We start from the raw sequence: 20,681 nt of genomic DNA, 5'->3' as shown, positions 1-20,681 counted from the left end.
CTTATATAGTTACACAAACAATACTTTTGACTAGATCACTGTTAAAAACTGGTAATTACTTTGGAATTAATTAAGGGATTGCTTTGCTAACATGTTTTCAAATAGATCTAAATAGAGCCTTTAAAATTACTATTAGCTGTTTCTCCAAATGTGTATACTTAGCGCAGAATTTATATTTGTTTATATGTCAACAATAGATTATAAGTTAGAAACAATTACTGATTTCACCCTATAATGAAAGATACTAACTAGTAATATTCAAAATAAATTAGAAAACCAATTACATACATAAAACTAAGCACAAAATTAGATCTGGTGTTACATTGTTTAAAACTGAGGGTCAACCTTTCTCTATTATGAAAATGCAGAATATATCCACATATATTAATGGTAAATTGTTAAAAGTGAAAAAATGAATTTAAGGATGCAGATGGCAAAACAAGAGGGGAATTAAAATTGTCCCATTGGCTTCATCACATCACTCTCTCAATGGATTGACCAGATAGTGTTAATAGCTAAATGGGCAATTCAATGATCACAAGTGACGCCAGAAATTGGGTATAAAATCTACACACACAAAAAAATTACATAAGAAATCTTATCAGAACTACAGTACATATGTTTTTTTTCAAATTTACACTTACGTGAACTGGCCATACTAAAATCACCATACAAAATATTTAAATACAGTGTATTGTTGTACAATATCAAAGCTATACTTTTAATAAAAATTAGGCATCTTCATCGTAAGTGATGTCCTTTTTGGGTAAAGAAAGATTACATTTTAAAACACATATTACTTTGTACAAGTCCTGTCTTGCTAAACGAAATAAATCCTCATGGGTGGCAAAAAACTTCACAAGCACTTTCACACTTTTAATGATCTTTAACACAAAGCTGTCCATGCCTTCAAATTGGTCCAAGTGGCAGCTAGTTAGGAAATTTACTGCGATCAGTTCCCTTGGATGTAAATATCTTCAACATTTCATGGCCCCATCAGCAACTGTGTAAATATTAATTTTAATTTTAACAATTAACAGCCTCAGTTGCACTGTTTGCCTAGAATTTGGATGTGGTTCTCCTCTGCCATAGTACATGAAAAAATTCAGAAAAAATATCCCCCTTTAGTACACTTATTTTTATTTTTAACTTAATGCTAAGAAAAAATGTTTAACACTAATGGCAAATAATAGTCATTACTTCATAAATAAATACACTACATAGTTCTCATAACATTACAATAGCACTAAAATTAACTATAGTACTAAAGGTGCGGACTAGTAAAATTTTAAAATCAGGTGCACATTACATTACTTATTTTAAGTCATAACTGTCTGAAACTGGTTAAACTTGAAAGACTTTTGTTTCTTTCCCATTTGCAAAATAGAAAAAAACTAGCATAGATTTACTATTCATTATGTTATGAAAAAAGAATAAAGTCACCATCATGTGATTCAATTACTATTCAAATCAAAATTATTGGGATGGAAGTTGTACCAAATCATTGCCCCACTTGTCTACTCAACTCTGAACACTACTCTCATTTAACCAGAAAATTAAATCATCATAAAATCACAAAAGTTACCAAATCGTTGACCTGTCTGAATATTCACATCACTCTCACACCACAGTTATCAGTTAATCAGCAAAATTACTGGCATCTTTTATTTTCTGTTTAACTTACCTTTTTGTTTGACAGAAAATATTTAACTGTAGTACCAATTTGTTTCCTTCCATCCTCCGGTGATTCTGTCACTTATAACTAACACAACATAATACACATATGCACACAGATAACATCAGAGAAACCTTTTTGTAAGTATTTTACTGCACAAAATTACATGAAAGTCAAAGATAGAATGTCTCTGATTGACTTACGAACTACAGATAGGATAGGAGAAGAGTTTGACTGCCTCAGGAAACATGAAAATTGAGACAGACAGCTGGGATAAGCATTATCACCACATAATAAATCCAACACAGAATGTTGAACCCCCTACTTGTTATTTGCATAGGAAATTAGTCTCAAATATAACATCAAGCTGAGATTTTGGATCACCAAGAAATTGCACTCCAACAGCTGTTCTGCCAATTCCACAGTTAGTAGTGCCTCTTGTTTGACAATCTTTGATAGCTTACCAGTAGCACCAATAATTTTTATTCCAGAAACTTGCATTACTATACCCTCTGTGTTTTAATGGATTCAAAATGCTTGTGACATGTCATTCAAATCACTTACACTGTCCAGTAAACACTTAACTTGTACACCTTGTACACTTGCTGTTATTACAGGTTGACACACTTCTTTTATGTTTACCATGTGATCTTGTTCATACAACAAATCCTCGTTTATCCTTTCTTTACTTAACACGTTGCCCTCATTATTAGTTATAGATTCAAATACCCCATTCTCATCACTAGTGTATTCATCATTTCTATCATCTAATGATCTGACGACTTAAAGTGTGAGAGTGGCTCTGGGTTATATCGGCTTATTCACCCAAACCACCTTCCACTTCTTTGTGAGATCACTTACTTGGAATTTGCAGCCACTCTTCTTTACTCAACAGCCAGCTGCTGGAAACCATCTTGACTTCTTCTCCATCTAATAACGCTAGATACAGGAATTTTTAGACTCTTTCTGCTTATGAAATAAGTAGACAAACAAACTTTACTTTTCATCAACTATCGATGGATTTGACCTCCATACACAACAAAAATCTCACTTTCCACATGAAAATGTAACTTCCTGCAAGTCTCTCGTTCAGTCGGACGTTAGAAACAAATTGAATTACAGTTAAAAGAAAGTTGGCTTGGATACCATGACCATTCTTAACATGAATCATAAAATGAGTCTTGCCTTCAACAAGGTTGCGTCAAGAGTCCATAAGAGTACTTTTTCAACTGTTCTTGTTTTAATAACAATAGTTAATGACACAATAAGCACAGAGCTGCTTATAAACTCCAAGGTTCGTCCTTACGCACTCACTAAAACATCTATGGATTGCCCGACAGGTACTTGTCGGAGCTGTCCAACCGCCATGTCTACTTTCTTCCTGCGAATGACTTTAAACCTGCACACACAAACATGACACGCAGTAGGTAGGATTCTACCATCTCATACTTTTCTTACATGTCTTTATATACATATTTTTCCTTTCCATAACAATTCTTTGTCCTCTCTTGAACAATCTCTCACTTAACTGTGTCTCTACTCTTTTCTTATTTTACTTTGTTATTAAGACATGAGCATTTACTCATGGTTTTAGTCAGCTTTACTAATATTTAGAAATTGTGAGAACTCTTTTTCTTTTCTCTCTCTCTCTCTCTCTCTCTCTCTCTCTCTCTCTCTCTCTCTCTCTCTCTCTCTCTCTCTTTTCCCAAGTCGTAAACTTCAGGTGTTTATAAAACATGAGTAATCTACATTCTATTCTTATCTTTTGTACTACCTTTTTCCTAGTATGTACTATTTTCATTATTTGTAGCTTGGAGGAACTCTGGACGAAATGAAAGTGTTCTTTTGACACTCATTGTGTTAAATGCAAATTGAAATATTTCCTCATAGTACGCCAAGTATTATTATAATATTTTGGTTCCCACAGATCTGATATTAACTTTTCTTGAGCACTGGCAGACCAGTACTTCTCTTTAAATTTATTCTGAAAGTCTCCTCAAGAAGAAAAAATTTCAATATTTACTGTTCCCCATTCTGAGGCTTCCCCTAGAAGGTACCACACAGCAAATTCAATCTTCTTTGAATCTTCCCAAATTTTTGGCAAATTTTGGTTAAATCGTTCTAAGAAATGGGTCAGATGTACATCTCTGTCTGGCTTAAATTTAGGGAATTGTCTAGATAACCCTTAATTAGCTCCCCATTGCAAATCAGTCACCACTTCACTAGTTAATACAACATTAGGTGAAGTTACCCTTTTCTCTACTTTGTCTTGGATAAGCATAATTTCTCTCCACAGGTCGTCCATACCCTTCCTGGTATCATTAAGTTCAGAAGAAGGAATAGGCGACACGTTCCCCCAATGTTATTCTCTCGGTAACCTTTTGATCTGTAATTTCTCCAAATTGTTCCTCCAACTAATTATATTTATAATATCAGAGTTAGCTGTCTTCGCTTTGAAATTCCTTTCTACATTACCTACCCCTGTATTGACACCTGTAATTGTATTAACACCTGTAATTTGTGACTGAATAATTGGCATTAATTCATTATGCTTATCTACACTCTCTTTCAAAGTATTCATTCCCTGTCTTACATCATTATATTTAATTTTGTACGTGTTTTCAAAAGATCTTAACTTTTCAATAAGTTCTGATTGTACATTATTGCATTTGTTCTCAATGTTAAGTTCTAACATTTTTGATAAATCTTGAAAAGTGTCATTCTGTTTCTGACTAAGGTCAGTAAACATATGATTTATATTAGTGGTCAAAGGATTTGTCAACTCATTCTTTAAATGTACTTTTAAATTCTCTACTTAATTACTTATAGCAGCGAACTCAGTCTTCAAAGAACCCATTCCTTCACACAGATTACTAAATTCTTTGCTTTGATAGTGGACTTTGGTGTTTAACAAACCTAAATTTGTCATTTGAATATTTAGAGTTTCACTCAGAGCATTTAATTGAGAATTTACTAAGTCTAGTTGTTTAGTTAGTCGCACTGTGAGCATTTAAACCTTCACTCTGAGTATTTAATTGACTAAATTTATCAACTCGGCCCAGTCAGGCACTACTATGCTAATTATCATGGCCATAGTGGGGTCTTGAATTTCCCTAACCTGTTATATATTTTTCATACTTTTTTATGCCTTAGCTCTTGTAAGCATTTAAAACTAACTTTAAATATGATAATTTCACAATAACAGTCCACTCAACAGTATCTTGTACCACTTCATGCTAAAGTAATCAAGTTTTGTTTCACACTCACCCGGCGTAGGATTCTTGTTGTGTAGGTGAGCAGATGTGGAGGGAGGTCAACACCAGTGAACAGTAGCTGGTGCGGCGGCATCAGATGTATATTGGTTTCTGTGCCTGTGTCCCCGCGATGTATGTGAGAGCTGTATACTCCCCGCACTGGATGTTCTTAGCTGAAGCATTCTATGCATACTTCTTCTTAGACAAATACGTCGAAATCTTCTTTACTATTTTTATCATTGTGAATTTTTCATATCTTCAGTGTTTTTCCGTTTAAATCTTGTTCCATTGGATACTTGAACCTGTTCCAATTTCTTGGAGTAATTCCCTTGTCGTATTATGTTTGGTTGCTATAGCAACACATAACAGCAGCTTCTCTCCTTTTTTACTTAAAATTCCTTTTTTGTCAGTCCTTTCACACAGGTCGCCATGTTCTAATGTTCTGACGACTTAGTGTGAGTGTGGATCTGGGTTATATTGGCTTATTTAAGGAGGCAGATGGCAAAACAAGAGGGTAATTAAAATTATCCCAGCTTGCTTCGTTACAACCCTTTGTGTAGTTTGTTTTCATCACTATAATTTTAAAAGCTAGAAAAGATTATTAAACTGAATTATTAAAATTGGAAAATCTAAATGTTCTAAGATAAGTTGTAGGGTCGTATTGGAACACGTGAGGCAATACTGACCCTACGACTTATCTTAGAAAATAGATTAAGGAAAGGCAAACCTACGTTTCCAGCATTTGTACACTTAGAGGAAGCATTTGACAATGTTGACTGGAATACTCTCTTTCAAATTCTAAAGGTGGTAGGGGTAAAATACAGGGAGCGAAAGGCTATTTACAATTTGTACAGAAACCAGATGGCAGTTATAAGAGTCGAGGGGCATGAAAGGAAGCAGTGGTTGGGAAGGGAGTGAGACAGGGTTGTAGCCTCTCCCCGATGTTATTCAATCTGTATATTGAGCAAGCAGTAAATGACACAAAAGAAAAATTCGGAGTAGGTCGAATTAAGTCGGGTGATGCTGAGGGAATTAGATTAGAAAATGAGACCCTTAAAGTAGTAAAAGAGTTTTGCTATTTGGGGAGCAAAATAACTGATGATGGTCGAAGTAGAGAAGATATAAAATGTAGACTGGCAATGGCAAGGAAAGTGTTTCTGAAGAAGAGAAATTTGTTAACATAGAGTATAGATTTAAGTGTCAGGAAGTCGTTTCTGAAAGTATTTGTATGGAGTGTAGCCATGTATGGAAGTGAAACATGGACAATAAATAGTTTGGACAAGAAGAGAATAGGAGCTTTCGAAATGTGGTGCTACAGAAGAATGCTGAAGTTTAGATGGGTAGATCACATAACTAATGAGGAGGTATTGAATAGAATTTGGGAGAAGAGGAGTTTGTGGCACAACTTGACAAGAAGACAGGACCAGTTTTTAGGACATGTTCTGAGGCATCAAGGGATCACAAATTTAGCATTGGAGGGGAGCATGGAGGGTAAAAATCGTAGAGGGAGACCAAGAGATGAATACACTAAGCAGATTCAGAAGGTTGTAGGTTGCAGTAAATACTGGGAGATGAAGCAGCTTGCACAGGATAGAGTAGCATGGAGAGCTGCATCAAACCAGTCTCAGGACTGAAGACCACAACAACAACAACAACAAATGTTATTATACTAATTAATGATAATATCTATGTATTATGAAAAAGAAATGTGCTACTAATGGATGAATCTATTGTTAACCCCGCCTTCTACAGCTACCAATGTCCATTGCTGGTTGGTGACACGTATTAATTTAAGCATCAGTTTGAGATACGAGCTAGTAGCAACATGGAGATAGCCAAGCAATGTTCAAAAAACATACCAGAAAATGAAAAAGAGAGCATGATGCTAACATGATAAAAAGGAAAAAGGATGCATGGGAAAAAATACACATCGGATACAATGCAGAAGCTCTTACACAAAGCTCACAAGAGCGGCTTAAAGTAATTTGGAAGGACATGAAAGCAAAAGCAAAGAAAATGAAAGCTAAATGTAATTGAGAACAATTTCAAGCTGGTGGTGGAGTAAGTGAGATGAAGATTGATGATATAAGCCAAATGGTTGATTATATGATCCCATAAGTTTTCAAGTGGATAGCTGGAGTTAATGACAATAACACATCTGAAGGTAATGTGATACTTTCAAGGAACTTCAGTGATAACTCCTCTGAAGGTAACAATGAAACTACTGAAGGTGCAATTTCATCTCATAGTCATGAACCCTTGGCCTGCATAATTCTGGTAGTAGCTTATCAGAATATATGCACAGCAAAAGAGGGAGAGAAAAATAGTTGTAGTGAAGAACCGAGAGTTGCTGAAAAAAAGCAGATGAGCTTCATTCCTTAAAAATGCATTTAATACAAGAGGAATACAATGTAAAATGGCATTAATAGAGAGACAAAGAGAAATCATGGAAGAAGAGCATAACCATAAAATGGAAATTATGAGTAAGTTCAAGAACATAATGGAGCAAACTTCAGGTTCCAGTTCTACAGCCAATGTGCTCAAGAAATTTGGGGTTTTTTGAATGAATAAGACAATATACATATGTATAAAACATCTTGTTTCTTATATGGCAGATTATGTGTGTTTATCATTTCAGTGTCGGTTCTAACTTTCGTTAATACCGCATTCGAATATTTATCTGAATTTTCAATCTTATGAAAGAAGTCTTTTTTCGTAGAAATGATCAAAACATTGTATGACTTTGTGTACTCAGTTAAGAAATCATATGAAAATGTTAATCATAACTATAAAATTACATATAAATAAAATAAGTCACTTTCACTGCACTAGTGACAACCCAGGGTCTTATTTATTCATTTAAGAAGGAAAAGTCTTTACATTAACTTCTAATTTTACCAGCAAACTAGCTATAATTTCAATTAATGTAATTAAGTATAATAGATTTTCTGACAGCTTGGCCTGTAGCATCTGCTTCTGGCTGAAATCCATAATCTTCAATGTCACTCACCTCCACAGCATAAGAGTGAAACATATCTCTGACTAATATTCCAAAGATGTGTAGAACTGCAGCAGCCACAATAACATTTCCGCACTTGTTTGGTATAAATAGCATTGTTTTAGTAAGAATTTGGAAACGTTTCTTCCGAACACTGAACGCTCACTCTATTACACATCTGATAGCAATATGGGCCCTATTGTAGCGCCACTCGGCTCCTGTGTGGGCTCTTAATGCAGACATCATGGAATGTTTGGAGAGAGCATATCCACTATCTCTAACAAGCAACCCATCATACTGTCTATTTTCAAATTCTGCAGCAACTCTACTAATGCCCCAAATGCATGCATCATGTGTGCAACCCGGCCAACAGCTTACCACATTCAAAATCTTCATATTGGCATCAGATGATTTGTGTATTGATAGAAAAGAAATTCTTGAATTTCTGTATAGTTCTGCTTGTGCCGCAGAAGGACAAAGCATAGGTATATGTACACAATCTATGGCCCCTACGACACTTGGGAATCCACCGGTTCGATAGAATTCCCCTTTTGTTCTTTGATATATTTTCTTGGCTCTGTGGCATGGGCATTTACAGTGGCTATAATGCAATTAAACTGTTTATTGCACTGTTAAAAGCTCTTCCAGCAGTAGTATGATGGATATTACTGGAGTAAATAAATGTACTTCAGAATTAAATGAAAAATTTACTCCCAGAGTAATTTACTCCTTTAATTCAGTACTATCAACTGGAAGTCACCGATTACCTTCTCTCTTAGTAACTTACTACTTGAGTTTCACTTACTCCTGGTTGGTGCTCACCACCCTTAATATGTGCTTTTTTAAATGATGTAAAGTCTGTTGTCAGTACTACATAAATGTGTTTTTCTGTAAGTACAAATTATTTCAAGGTGTCTTACTTTTTAGAAATGTCTATCTGGTCATTAAAATTTTTTTTTTCAGTTCTATTCCCAAATTCCATACAAAAGTTTCCATTACTTTCTTCTTCTTCTTCTCGCGGCTTTACAACCCTGTGTGGGCCTTAGCCTCACAACTAGTTTCCTCCATTAGGCCCTCTCCAGCATGGTTCTCCTACATCTTTGGACTCAGAGAGACTTTATATCCATATCCCTGTTTCCTAGCACAGTTTGTCTTTGTAGGGGCAGTCCAGCATTTCTTGTTGAAATACTCACAATAACAGATTTTTTACAAGGCAGGGGTATCAACCCTGTACTTAACCTCCACCCTGGAGGACTGGGTCCTTCATTTGGGGTTAGCTCCCCTAGTGGGGTTGACAACCTATCCAATAAGTCCCCCCTCCCATATGGTGTGGGACACACTTCATCAAGTTCCTAATTATCTATGACTGTTTCATATTTTCCAGTTGAAAATATACATAACTTTTGCTTTATCAAATATTGAACGCAAAGGCAGTTAGGATTAAAAATTGAATTGTAGTTTAATGGATATCAAAAATCTTTCAATGCCATGTAGTATTGGCCTTGCAGATAATGATGCATGTCATATGAAAACATATACACATCAACAGGTCTTCAAACATATCAAAGAATTTTCGGCAGAACAACAACAATTGCTAAAAGGTGAAATATGTCATACTGAAAATGGACAAATATGCTTTCATCACAAAATAATACTTTTAGACAAATCTGAGCTTCTACAGATATCCTGTTGTAACCCTTCTGGTGCAAAGAGCCATTCTGTAAAAAATAGTTTGTGGATTGTTACTGTAGAAATAGCAAATTGAAAGCTGCAACAAAGAGTGATGTGAAACTTAGTCAGAAGATCTGTCCAACGTGTAGAAAAGAGAATTCAGCTAGAAAAGAAGAAAAATCTCAGTCTTCTTCATCCCAGTCAGAAGATGAAGCAGAGTTATACCCAGCAGAATCACTCAATGCAAGTCTTAACTGCTTTTGACGTCTCCCCTCTAAAATTTCAGAGACTATCAACAAGGGATCCTAAAGGTTATGTAAAATAAAAAATAAGTGAAACTCAAGAGGCAGTTGTGAATAACATTGGTGCCACTGGAGGCTTCAACCCAAAAGCTTTTCAGACATCCAGTACAAGCAAGGCATGCCCTGATTGTGAAGATTTTAAGTAGCTGCTTAAAGAACTGAACCAATAGTTGCAATTGTCAAGTCACATGAAAAAATTCAGATTTTGACATTAGTACCACAAAGTTGGAATATTAGAGAGACAGTGCAAGAATTTGGCATTTCAGAAAGGATATAAAAACAACTAGGAAGTTAAAGGCAGAAAATAGTGTATTAGCTCTGGCAAATAACAAATGTGGCAAGAAGATTCCAGGGGCTGTAGAAGAAAGAGTAGTAACATTTTTTCAGAGTAGTAACATTTTTTCAAAATGAAAATTTAGCAAAATTTTCCTACATAAGAAAGACTGTGTATCAATTAGAATAGATGGAAAGAAAGTTTTGATGCAAAAATTCCTTCTAAGGAATAATTTGAAAGAAAAGTTTGCAGTGTATCGATTTCAGCACTGGCCTGAAATTGGATTTTCCAAATTTTGTGAATTGAGGCCAAAATTATGCATCACTGTTGGTGCTGCAGGAACCCACTCAGTCTGTGTTTGCAATTCATACCAAAGTGTTAAAATTGATGCTTTAGAGCAGTCCAATTAAATAAGATTAGAAGAACCTGTTTGCTAAAAGAGGGTGTGATTTGGAATCCAAAGACTGAATATTTCATCAGTGTGAAATTTGGCAAGAAAAAGAACTTCTGCAACAGATTTTAGAAAACAATAGTGAAGACAGTGATCCAGATGATATTGAGTTCAAACAGTGGGGGCACATTGACAGAGATACATTAGAAACTAAGCAGATGACTGCTGAAAATTTTACTGAAGACCTGATTCCAAAAATTGACAAGCTTTCCACTCATCATCATATTGCAAAGCACCAAAGCAAGCACCTCAGATACATTAAAGAAAGCCTCAGGCCAACTGAACTGATCATATTAATTGATTTTGCTGAAAATTATTCATTCATTGTGCAAGATGAAGCTCAAGGTTTTCACTGGAATAACAGCCAAGCAGCTTTACACCCATTTGTTGTGTACCTTCTAGAAATAACTTGGACATCAACAGCATCAGCTACTGCACAATAAGTGACAGCCTAAAACATGACACAATTGCTGTACATGCTTTTATAGAGAAATTAATAGAAGATCTAAAGTGTCGCCTTGGAAAAATCACACATATTTGCTACGCAGTGATGGGTCAGCAGCACAGTGCAGAAACTTCAAAAATTTTCCGAATCTTTGCCACTATCAAAATGGGGTAACATGGCTCAAAGCACAAAACAAGTGCATAACCAGGCATTGGGTAGAATAGATTACAGATGTCTATAATTACTATATATAGGTATTACATGTACATGATAGTAGGCTCATACGTAGAGCAAAAAATATTATTACATTATGTAATTGAGAGCCAATGAATGGAAACATATTCACACAGCTTTGTACCGGGCACATCCTTAGATAAAACATAGGTACATAATGTAGTATAACAGCTATGAAGTGCAAACTAACATAACAAATGGATGAGACTATATTCATGAGAAAAATTATGAGCAATGAATGATACTTTCATTAAAGTAAATAACCTGAAAACCCAACAACCTACACAGTGAGGGAGCGGGGTAGGGTGGGGGATGAGGTAGTCTGTAGTTTTGTAGTTTTCTTGAGTCACTTGTTCTTTTAAATTTGTTTTCTACCTTTCCTTCTCCCCATATCTTATCTTCCTCCCTTCTCTCCCCCCGAATTAGGTTTTTCTTAAGTTATTTACCTTACAAAAGTACAATTTGTTGCTTATAATTTTCCTTAGGAATCCAATATAATCTACTTGTGTTGTTAATTCCCACTTCATAACTGTTATATTACGTTACATGCCTATGTTGTATGTAAGGATGTGCTCACTACTAAGCTTTGTATATATGCTTCCATTTACTGGCTGTCAGTTAGTTAATGTAATAATCTCTCTTGCTCTAGGTATGAGCCTACCTCATGTACATGTAACACCTATATGGAGTAACCATAGATATCCATTATCTGTTCAATCGTGTACATTATAACAGGTAATAATTGTAAAAAAATTTATTATATTCTACTTCCATCATTTTAACTTAGCCTCAGGCAGTGGTGTGAGCAGTTACATAAACTACTCTGCAGTATGTGTGGTTGGCTCCCACACTATTACACTGAGCGAGTGATGCCACCATGGTATTGCTGAGTGAAAGATGCCAACTTTCTGCCACAGACTCACCAATGGGAGGACCGGGTGCCATCATGTGAGGTACGTAAGAGGGTCAGTGAGGTAGCGGCCGCAACAGCAGGTCATTGTCTTACCTGCTAGCTTCCTTACCATCTGGATGTGTCCACCAGTCCTTCCTATAGAGAGCAAAATGCTCTTTCCATACCATATGCATTTCATTCCACGTCTGTAGCCAGTTTTAATGAATATTGTGTCCCCTTGTTGTAGTTCTTGCTAATAAAACCCATTTTTTTCCCCGGAATCCTGACATTTCTTGTTTTACCTGCAGGAAAAACACCTCAGATGCCCACCTGAGCAGCTGATGCCATTCTGACATGTACAACCCTACTCCTGGTTAAGTTCTTGTTTTGTGCTGCGAGCCGTGTTGTGGTCAAGAGCAGTTTCTATTATCTTCCACTGTTAAGTTTTTAGATATTTTATGTATTTTGTACATATGGAGCTGTTGTTCCCAAAAAAATCTATTTCTTATCCCTGCCCTTCTCCCCCGTACCCCATGCCCACCCCCTGTCCCCTATGTCACCTTACCCTCCAACCCCTTTGCCCCCTCTTCCCCTCCCCCCTCCTCAATCCCACAACTCCCACCCCCCAATTGGTTTCTTATATCACTTATCTTACGAAAGTACTACCCACTGTGTATAATGTTCTCATGAATCCAACATTATCCAGCTGTTTTGTTAGATCACTTTGAAAGCTGTTGTCCTGTGTTATGGACCTATGATGTATCTTAATATGTATTCAGTACTAAACAATGATCATGTATTTTGATTTATAGCTGTCAATTAGATAACATAATAACTTCTTTTGCTCTATTTGTGAGCCTACCATTATGTGTACCTGTACCTATATGACCCTATGTCCGCTTTTGACCTAAATCAATGTTTATCTTTCAGTTGGCACTTTCTACGTGTAGATGTATTATGTCATTTGTTCTTTTAAATTTGTTTTCTGTCTTCTCTTTCCCCCATCTGCGCCTCCTCACTCCCTCCTCCCACCCCCTTCCACGCCTTGGTTATTGTTCCTTTTTTTTAATTATTTTTTTATTATTTTTTTTTAGGTTATTTACCTTGCACAAATACCATCCACAGCTTATAATTTTTCTCATGAATTGAATCTTATCCAGCTGCTTTATTATTTTGCAGTTTATAACTGTTATACTATGTTACATGCTTACATTGTATTAATGGATGAGCTCATTACTAAGCTATGTTTATATGCTAGCATTTACTGGCTATCAGTTACATAATATAGTAATCTCTCTTGTTCTAGATGGGAAGCTACCATCATGTACACAAAATACCAGCCTACAGTAATCATAGATATCCATAATCTGCTTGGTTCTAAGCCCGGTTATGTACTTGTTGTGTGCAGTGATCCATGTCACTGTTTATTGTCCAGTTGGGACTATATTCCTGTCTACGGTTTTGTTATGTAACATAGTTTAAAACAATTGTGTAATCACTTCATTAGTACAACTTCGAAATGATCATGTTCACTTCGTTGCCCTACTGTGATGGCACTATCTTTGTATTTCCATATTTTGTCAGTGAACTGAAAAATGAAATAGAATTTAATTTTGAAATTCTCGACCAATGTATCCATGACTTTTTTTTTTTTTTTTAAATAGATGTTTCATTGGCCTGTGTTCATCACTTGCCTTCTGCCTTAAATGTGAATTTTGTTTCTAGCAATAGTTGACATTGCCCCTTCGCATCCATTTTTCACATAATGCGGACAACTTGTTAGGAATTTGGCAGTGTTGTTGGGCCAGGGATGTAATACTTCTCAGTGTTCGTGCTAATGTGATTGCTGTCGCAGCTAATTTTTCACGTTTAAGTTTCTGCAACCTCTACAGATTTATTGCTATGTACAGGGGAAGTTTGCTTTTATGTCATTCTTTTTGTACTTCTAGACTAAAAGCATTTTTTTAGGTGTTATTGTTGCATCATGTCTTTCAGTGTCAGGTGGGACTGTTGTGGAACCTGAACATGATCGGAGGCGTATCTTGTCCCGTGAAGCCATAAATTCTTTTGATACAGGACACAGAATTGATGCTGTGCCTTCATCAAGGTATGTACATATTATGAACAGAAATTACTGATTATGACTTACATTAATGAGAAGTACACCTGTATGCCAGCTCGTTATTGAACTGGATTGCACAAAGATAAAATTTTATATTTGTGTATGAGAGGAGTCTGATTCTAATTCATGTCTAAACATTAGAGTATATTGGATGAAAAATTAACAATAAAATAAAAGGCATAACATGGAGCTTGGTTCAGTGAAGATTGCTTTTCAACCGTCTGGTGGAAAAGTGTTATCATTTTGTCAAAGAATTCATTGAGGACTGTTTCACAGTTTGAACAAGGGATTACATATTTTATTTTTTTGTATATTTAAAACCATAGTATTTATGTAGCTGTATCTCAGAAATGTATATAAAATAATGTAAACTTTTGTATTATTTATCTTACAAAATATTCTTTATTTTAAATGTTGCAGAGTGTCACAGGCAGGTACAATGAAAAAGACTTAAAATATTTAAGCTGTCAGGCAGCCCTCCTCCTGATGTAGAAAACACAAACATTCACACGTGCGCAATTCTCACACACACATGGCCACTCACATATTTGAGCTGTATTTGTGTGTGTGTGTGTGTGTGTGTGTGTGTGTATTTTCTACTCTGGAAGAGGGAAGGCAGTCTTTTTCATTGTGCCTTTCTACAACTCTACGCCTCCTCTGTGTGATACCCATCTACCCTTACCATATTGTTGTTATTACATCCTGGACTTTCCACAGTTATTTTTCTTTATTATGAATATTTACATGTCTCCAGTACAAAAAATGAAATGGTTTGAAAATTGTATGTAATGAGATAAATGAATCCAAAAGTTTGATGAAGCTGGGAAAAGTTAAATCTCATACAACATGGAATGGTATTTCTGTTTGCCCTTTCTTTTTCAAATGCTTGAAATCTTATTTAATTCAATCAGGAAAATGTCCCAGTCATAAGGAACTGGTTATGCAAATAATTTTAAGTATTCTGGTGAATAAAAATATCTAAAGTAAATAGCCATTTGATATATGGTGCATAGACACAGCACATAGACTTAATAAGATTTTGGCACACACACACCCACACACACACACACACACACACACACACAAAATCACATGAATGGCCAAATATACCCACCCATGACTGTGTCAGTACATACACTAACAACATTTGTTGACATAATCATAATCAAAACAAAGTTTTTATTTTAAAGATGTTATGGTCAGTATTTCTTCTTTGAGTGAAACGAGTATTGTATGTTATTGAAATTATTTTTAAATATTAATCTAAGATATTTTAGGGCACTATTTATCAAATCAAAAAATCGCATGCTGTCTGTAACACTTAAATGTTTAAGGCATTTTTCACAGTGTACATATGTTTTCAACTTGTTATCTACTCTTTAAAGTGACTGCTCATCTTCCTTTATCACTATGGACAATATTGTTTTTATTTTGCTGCCGTATTGCCCCCTCTAGTAAGAATGCATTTACTTAAATGTGGAATTACTTTCTTCATTAACACACTGCTCTTGTAATGAGCTACTTTGGTGTAATGAGCTACTTTGCTGTCAGAGCTATTACTGGCTGATCAATCAGGGAATGTACTGCATATTATCCTACGAGTATTCTAAAGTAAAGAAAAGAAAAATATGTTTAATTTGAGGTATACTTCAGGGGAAAGAAGTCACCAAGCATGGTAATAAGGTTGTTAATGAATGCATTAATTTTGCATCCAGGTAGTGATCACTGTTACTTTGTTTCATGCTCCAGGCATCATTTGTTGGATTAAAGATGATGACTTGAATTGAGTCATTTTACTTTTACACTGCAGACACCTCCCAATACAGGCAACAAACTTTTCTGTAGTATTTCTCCAGATCTCTTGCTTTGAACCTGTCCTTTTTTATGACAGTAACTGGAAAGCAAGCTTGATTTATTAATAACAAGGTTTACAGAGGTATTTGGTTCAAGTCAGCAGTGAGAGCCATTTCTTTCTTGTTTTAGTGTATTTTTCTTGTTTGAATGCACCAAACATAAAAATGTAATTTATACAGCTAAAGGACCAGATTGTATATTGCAAGCAAAAGCTAGAGAACCTGTCTGAAGTAAGTTTGCTGCTTGTTTCTTGAGTATGGGTAGGGACAAAAAAGGAACCTTTGTAACATCTGTGTGTGATAGACCTTCTGAACTGTGCAGTATACCAACATTATTTTCATTCTCTTCTCAATTAAATTTACAACACAGGATTCGCCCAGCAAGGGGAGTAGAGTTGGTTGTGTATAGTTCCTGACAAGTAAACTTTGTCCCAGTGTCCTGAATTAAATTTCAATCTCTCGGCAGTGTCTCATGTTTGTATACTGTTGATGGTAATCTGTGCATCAGATAGGGGTATTATGCTCACCGGCCCCTTTTCTGCTATTCAAGAGGAATACCATTTGAAGTTTCTTACAAATGCTCCAAAAATAAATCTTGGCTAATTGAATCCATTTTTATTATCAGTTATTTGAGACTCAAGGGTAAGACCGATAAGATAAGCAGTACATTTATGTTTCATCATTTGAGTTTATTACCTTATTAATTGGCAATAGTAGTTTCATAGACAAGATGACTGCATGAGGCAGTGATAGGAAAAAACTTCTCGTTTCTCACCGTTTGCAATTTTCTGAGCTGTTGTAAAATTTTACCTTGCAAAGAAACAAGCTAGACAGTTTCCCTGTGTGTAGGGATGTCTAACTACATAATGCTGTAGGAAGAGCTGTTGTCTCATGATCTGTCAGACGACGGATGTATGAAGAAGTCAAATGTTTTTGTGAACCTGCAATGATTTTGCTCGATGTGCTAGTACAATATAAAAGCAGCTGTCATTTCTGAAAATACTCTAACTAGCTATTAAGTAATTCTCAAATACAGAGACGGGAGTTATAAAAATGATATGTTTAAATGTATTGTAACAAACTGCTTGGAGGTGAACCATTGTTTTGTTTATTATTTATTTTAATGCTATGTGAGCTGGGTTACTCTGTTTCAACTCCTTGAAGGCTTGCTATTGAATGTATTCCTGGAATGAAGACAGTAATCACATAATATAAACATTTTAACATTTTCAGAAATGCAATTGCAGGAGACTTTTATTCCCAGTGGGGGGCTATGAACCATCAGTCACAGTGCTGTGCCGACAGAAGGTTCCAACAGAAATGTCATAATTATGGCATTCCTCAAGCTTACCGTCATTACGGCAGAGCTTGGATGCCAACAGTACAGCAGAATTTGTACCAAGTAATGTTAGTTCAGCATATTAATTGCAAGGAATGGTTCAGCTCTTCATGTTGTTCATGTTCAACTCTTAAGCACTTACATAATTTGATATTATTCCACAAAGAAAATCTTTTGTGTTGCAACTTATGCATGGTACACACTGTTGGTTATTGCACAGTTCTCCTTTAGTTACACACATAAAGCACTGTTAGGGGTACTGCACCCTCCATCATGCACCATGCAATGGCTTTTGGAGTAACTACGTAGATGCAGATGTAGATATAGTCTTTGTAGCAGATTTGCAAGTGATTTATAGATTATTACAATTCAGTCATTGTGATTTTTTGTGCTTTTTAAAAATATTTTTTAATTTTTTATTTAAAAAGCTGTAATTCCAGTTTTAGTCTCAAGGCAAGTGCGTGGTGTTTCCACACTTGTTTTCTGTTTCTCCCCCTCCCCCCCCCCCCTCCACATGACGTTTTATCAGTGGTGTTGTAGAAATAATTATTTGACATGATAATGGTGACATCTACATTAAATACAGGATGAGTCAAAAAGGATGTTACAACTTTGAAATGATGTAGAAATTTATTGAGATGGCTTACAGAATTGCTAGATGTGTCATTTTGTCGCAAACAACCTCAAGTGTGATTCACATAGTGCATCAGTGCACCATTCCGCTAGCAGGACTGGCAGTGTAGTGCACAGTTAAAATGACTACTTTCACTGGTGCGGAGAGTGCTTGCTGTGTGTTTTGGTTTCATTGTGTATCTGTATATGCATGAAAACTTTTAAAATAAAAAAAGAAGATGACTGAGGTGGGATGGTTTCAAATCGAAACTGAAGAGTTTCCTCATGGATCATCCTAATCTGTTGAGTTCTTTGAAAAATTACGCTGATTCTTGTATTGTTGATTGTGTTTACTTAAACTTATGGATTGACTTTTTTCGGGTTCATAAACATTTTATTTTTATCTGTTATTACCTTTATGTTGTAATTTCATGTACTGACACATTCCATGACCTTGGAGATGTGCTCCTCAATTTGATCCTATGGAACTTGTTGTGTAAATAAAAAAATGAAATAAAACCAGCAAAACGATGCACCATCTCATTTCCTCACAGAAGTTCAAGGTTTCTTCAAAAATTTCTTCCCACCTCACTTCTCAGACCTGACACCACTGAATTTCCTTTGTTTCATTAAAGACCATGTGTATGTTCCTCCCCTCCCCCAAGCAATTTATCAGACCTGAAAAATCGAATCTATAGTGTGTTGCACAAGTTACGTCCAATTTGGTGCAATAAGTGTGGGTAGAAATTGATTACAAGTAGGATGTTTGTTGGATCATAAATGGTAGTCACATTGAACCAAAATGACATTTGACACTTTGAAGTGAGACTTGAGGTTGTTCGCTGCAAAATGACACATCTGCTGTTTCTGTAAGTTGTCTCAATAAATTTCTATAGCAGTCCAAAGTCGTGAAGTTCCTTTTGCCTCAGCCTGTAGTGTTATACATCCAAATTTGTGAAAATCACAACAGTGAAGTAAACTTCATACCATGGCCTTAGGTGTATGACCGTAACAGAACTGTACACGAACCTTGACATTGAGAATTCAATGTGGTTTGAAGCCCTATATGCTGCAGTCACAGCTTTTAAATGCTGTGGTACAGTGCAAAGAGTGCATGGGTATATTCCTCTGGAATCTTCCTTCATATCATTAGCAAATCAGCATACACAACATCAATAGTGGTAAGTGGAGTACCATGACAAACAGCTTGCAGGTGATCCAATTCCAGACCTGTCTGATGGGCAACACTTTAGCCAAAAAGTATTGTGCATTTCTTACAACATGTTGTGAGGCATTAGTCTAAAACCTACTCAGTGTAGCAGCCATAACTAGTGTTTGAGTGCCCCAATGTGCAACAATGTGAGCTGTCAGATTATATTCACCAAAGTTACATCTAAAACCTATGTGCCCATCACAGTAGGACATATCAAAGCAGAAACAGACTGCAAACTACAGTTTTCCACTAAGAATGCAAGTGACAGCCCTCATAAGCCTGTTGCAGTTTCAGGAATTTATGATTTCTGAAAAGTGCAAGTTGATATGATGACATGTACGTCACCAGCCCAGCTTATAGTAAACAGTGCCAAATCACTTATGCAGACACATTCACACCTACTGTATTGCTTCAGCATTGTACCAGTGTGGTGGACAAAGCTGTGCAGTCCGCTAAGCCCATGTGGACAAGATGGCAGTCACTATCATTACATTGCATGGCCCAGTATGTGTTCATCAATGAGATTGACTCCCACTGGTTCCACTGACCAGGATGTACTATATACCATCTTGGATAGAGAAAGTTTAAAGCATTTGATTTGTAATTTGAGGGCCAGTGTCAGAAATGTTTGCCTGCAGAGTGCTTTCAGGTGAGAGATTATTGCTAAACAAACATTTCGCTGTGGTGTGGTACAGTGGTGATGGAAAAGAAAATTTAGGAACAGTGACAACCACCATAAGCCACGTGAAGTAAAAGAAAGGGCCTTTGAAGTAGATGTACACTCATTGTCACACATCCTTAGGCATGATTTATGGAAAAAATATGAGATTCATTTCATTCTTATTGTGCATATTCTTAATGGGGCCAAGCTACCCGTTTGATATCTTTATTGATGCCAGGTCTGTAGACATGATGACAGGCCTCCGATTTCGTTTAAGAAACTCCTAAATGGTTATGATCCAACAACACAAATATGCAAGAGCAAAACAGGCCAAGAATCATTTCATGATGCTCTTGGTCCTCTGAGAACAATAAGACATCAAAAGTGACATCAAAGGTGAGGCTGTGAAACTCACATAACCTTGAGTAGAACATCACAGCGTAGATGACTGTGGAAGGGAGTGCTACATTGTATGGTACTTGAAATCGACAGAAGCTGATGGAAATTTTGTGATATGTTGCTGATAATTAAGTTAACAGATGTCAACTGATGAGGCAAAGAAATTAAAAGAATGAACATTTTACAGGCTCTAATGAGGAACTATTGTAAAGCACTTGAGAAGCCCTGCATGTTCATTTACAAATTTTTTACCATTTTGCTGCATTTGTCATAAATTTTTAAGAAA

The 20,681-nt window shown here is 35.9% G+C and overlaps 1 protein-coding gene across 1 annotated transcript in view; it reads left to right on the top strand.

Moving 5' to 3' along the window:
• LOC124775929 overlaps positions 1–20,681 on the top strand; it is a 97,377-nt gene that overhangs the window by 21,931 nt on the left and 54,765 nt on the right. Inside the window, exons 3-4 of the mRNA XM_047250777.1 lie at positions 14,192–14,303; positions 17,405–17,578. Coding sequence (XP_047106733.1) covers positions 14,192–14,303; positions 17,405–17,578 — 286 coding nt within the window. The remainder of the gene's footprint in view (positions 1–14,191; positions 14,304–17,404; positions 17,579–20,681) is intronic.

This window comes from Schistocerca piceifrons, chromosome 1 (genome assembly GCF_021461385.2).
Source record: "Schistocerca piceifrons isolate TAMUIC-IGC-003096 chromosome 1, iqSchPice1.1, whole genome shotgun sequence".
In the NCBI taxonomy this organism is placed as follows: Eukaryota; Metazoa; Arthropoda; class Insecta; order Orthoptera; family Acrididae; genus Schistocerca; species Schistocerca piceifrons.
The sequence above is the reverse complement of the archived record's forward strand: the minus strand, read 5'-3'. Positions and strand labels throughout refer to the sequence as shown.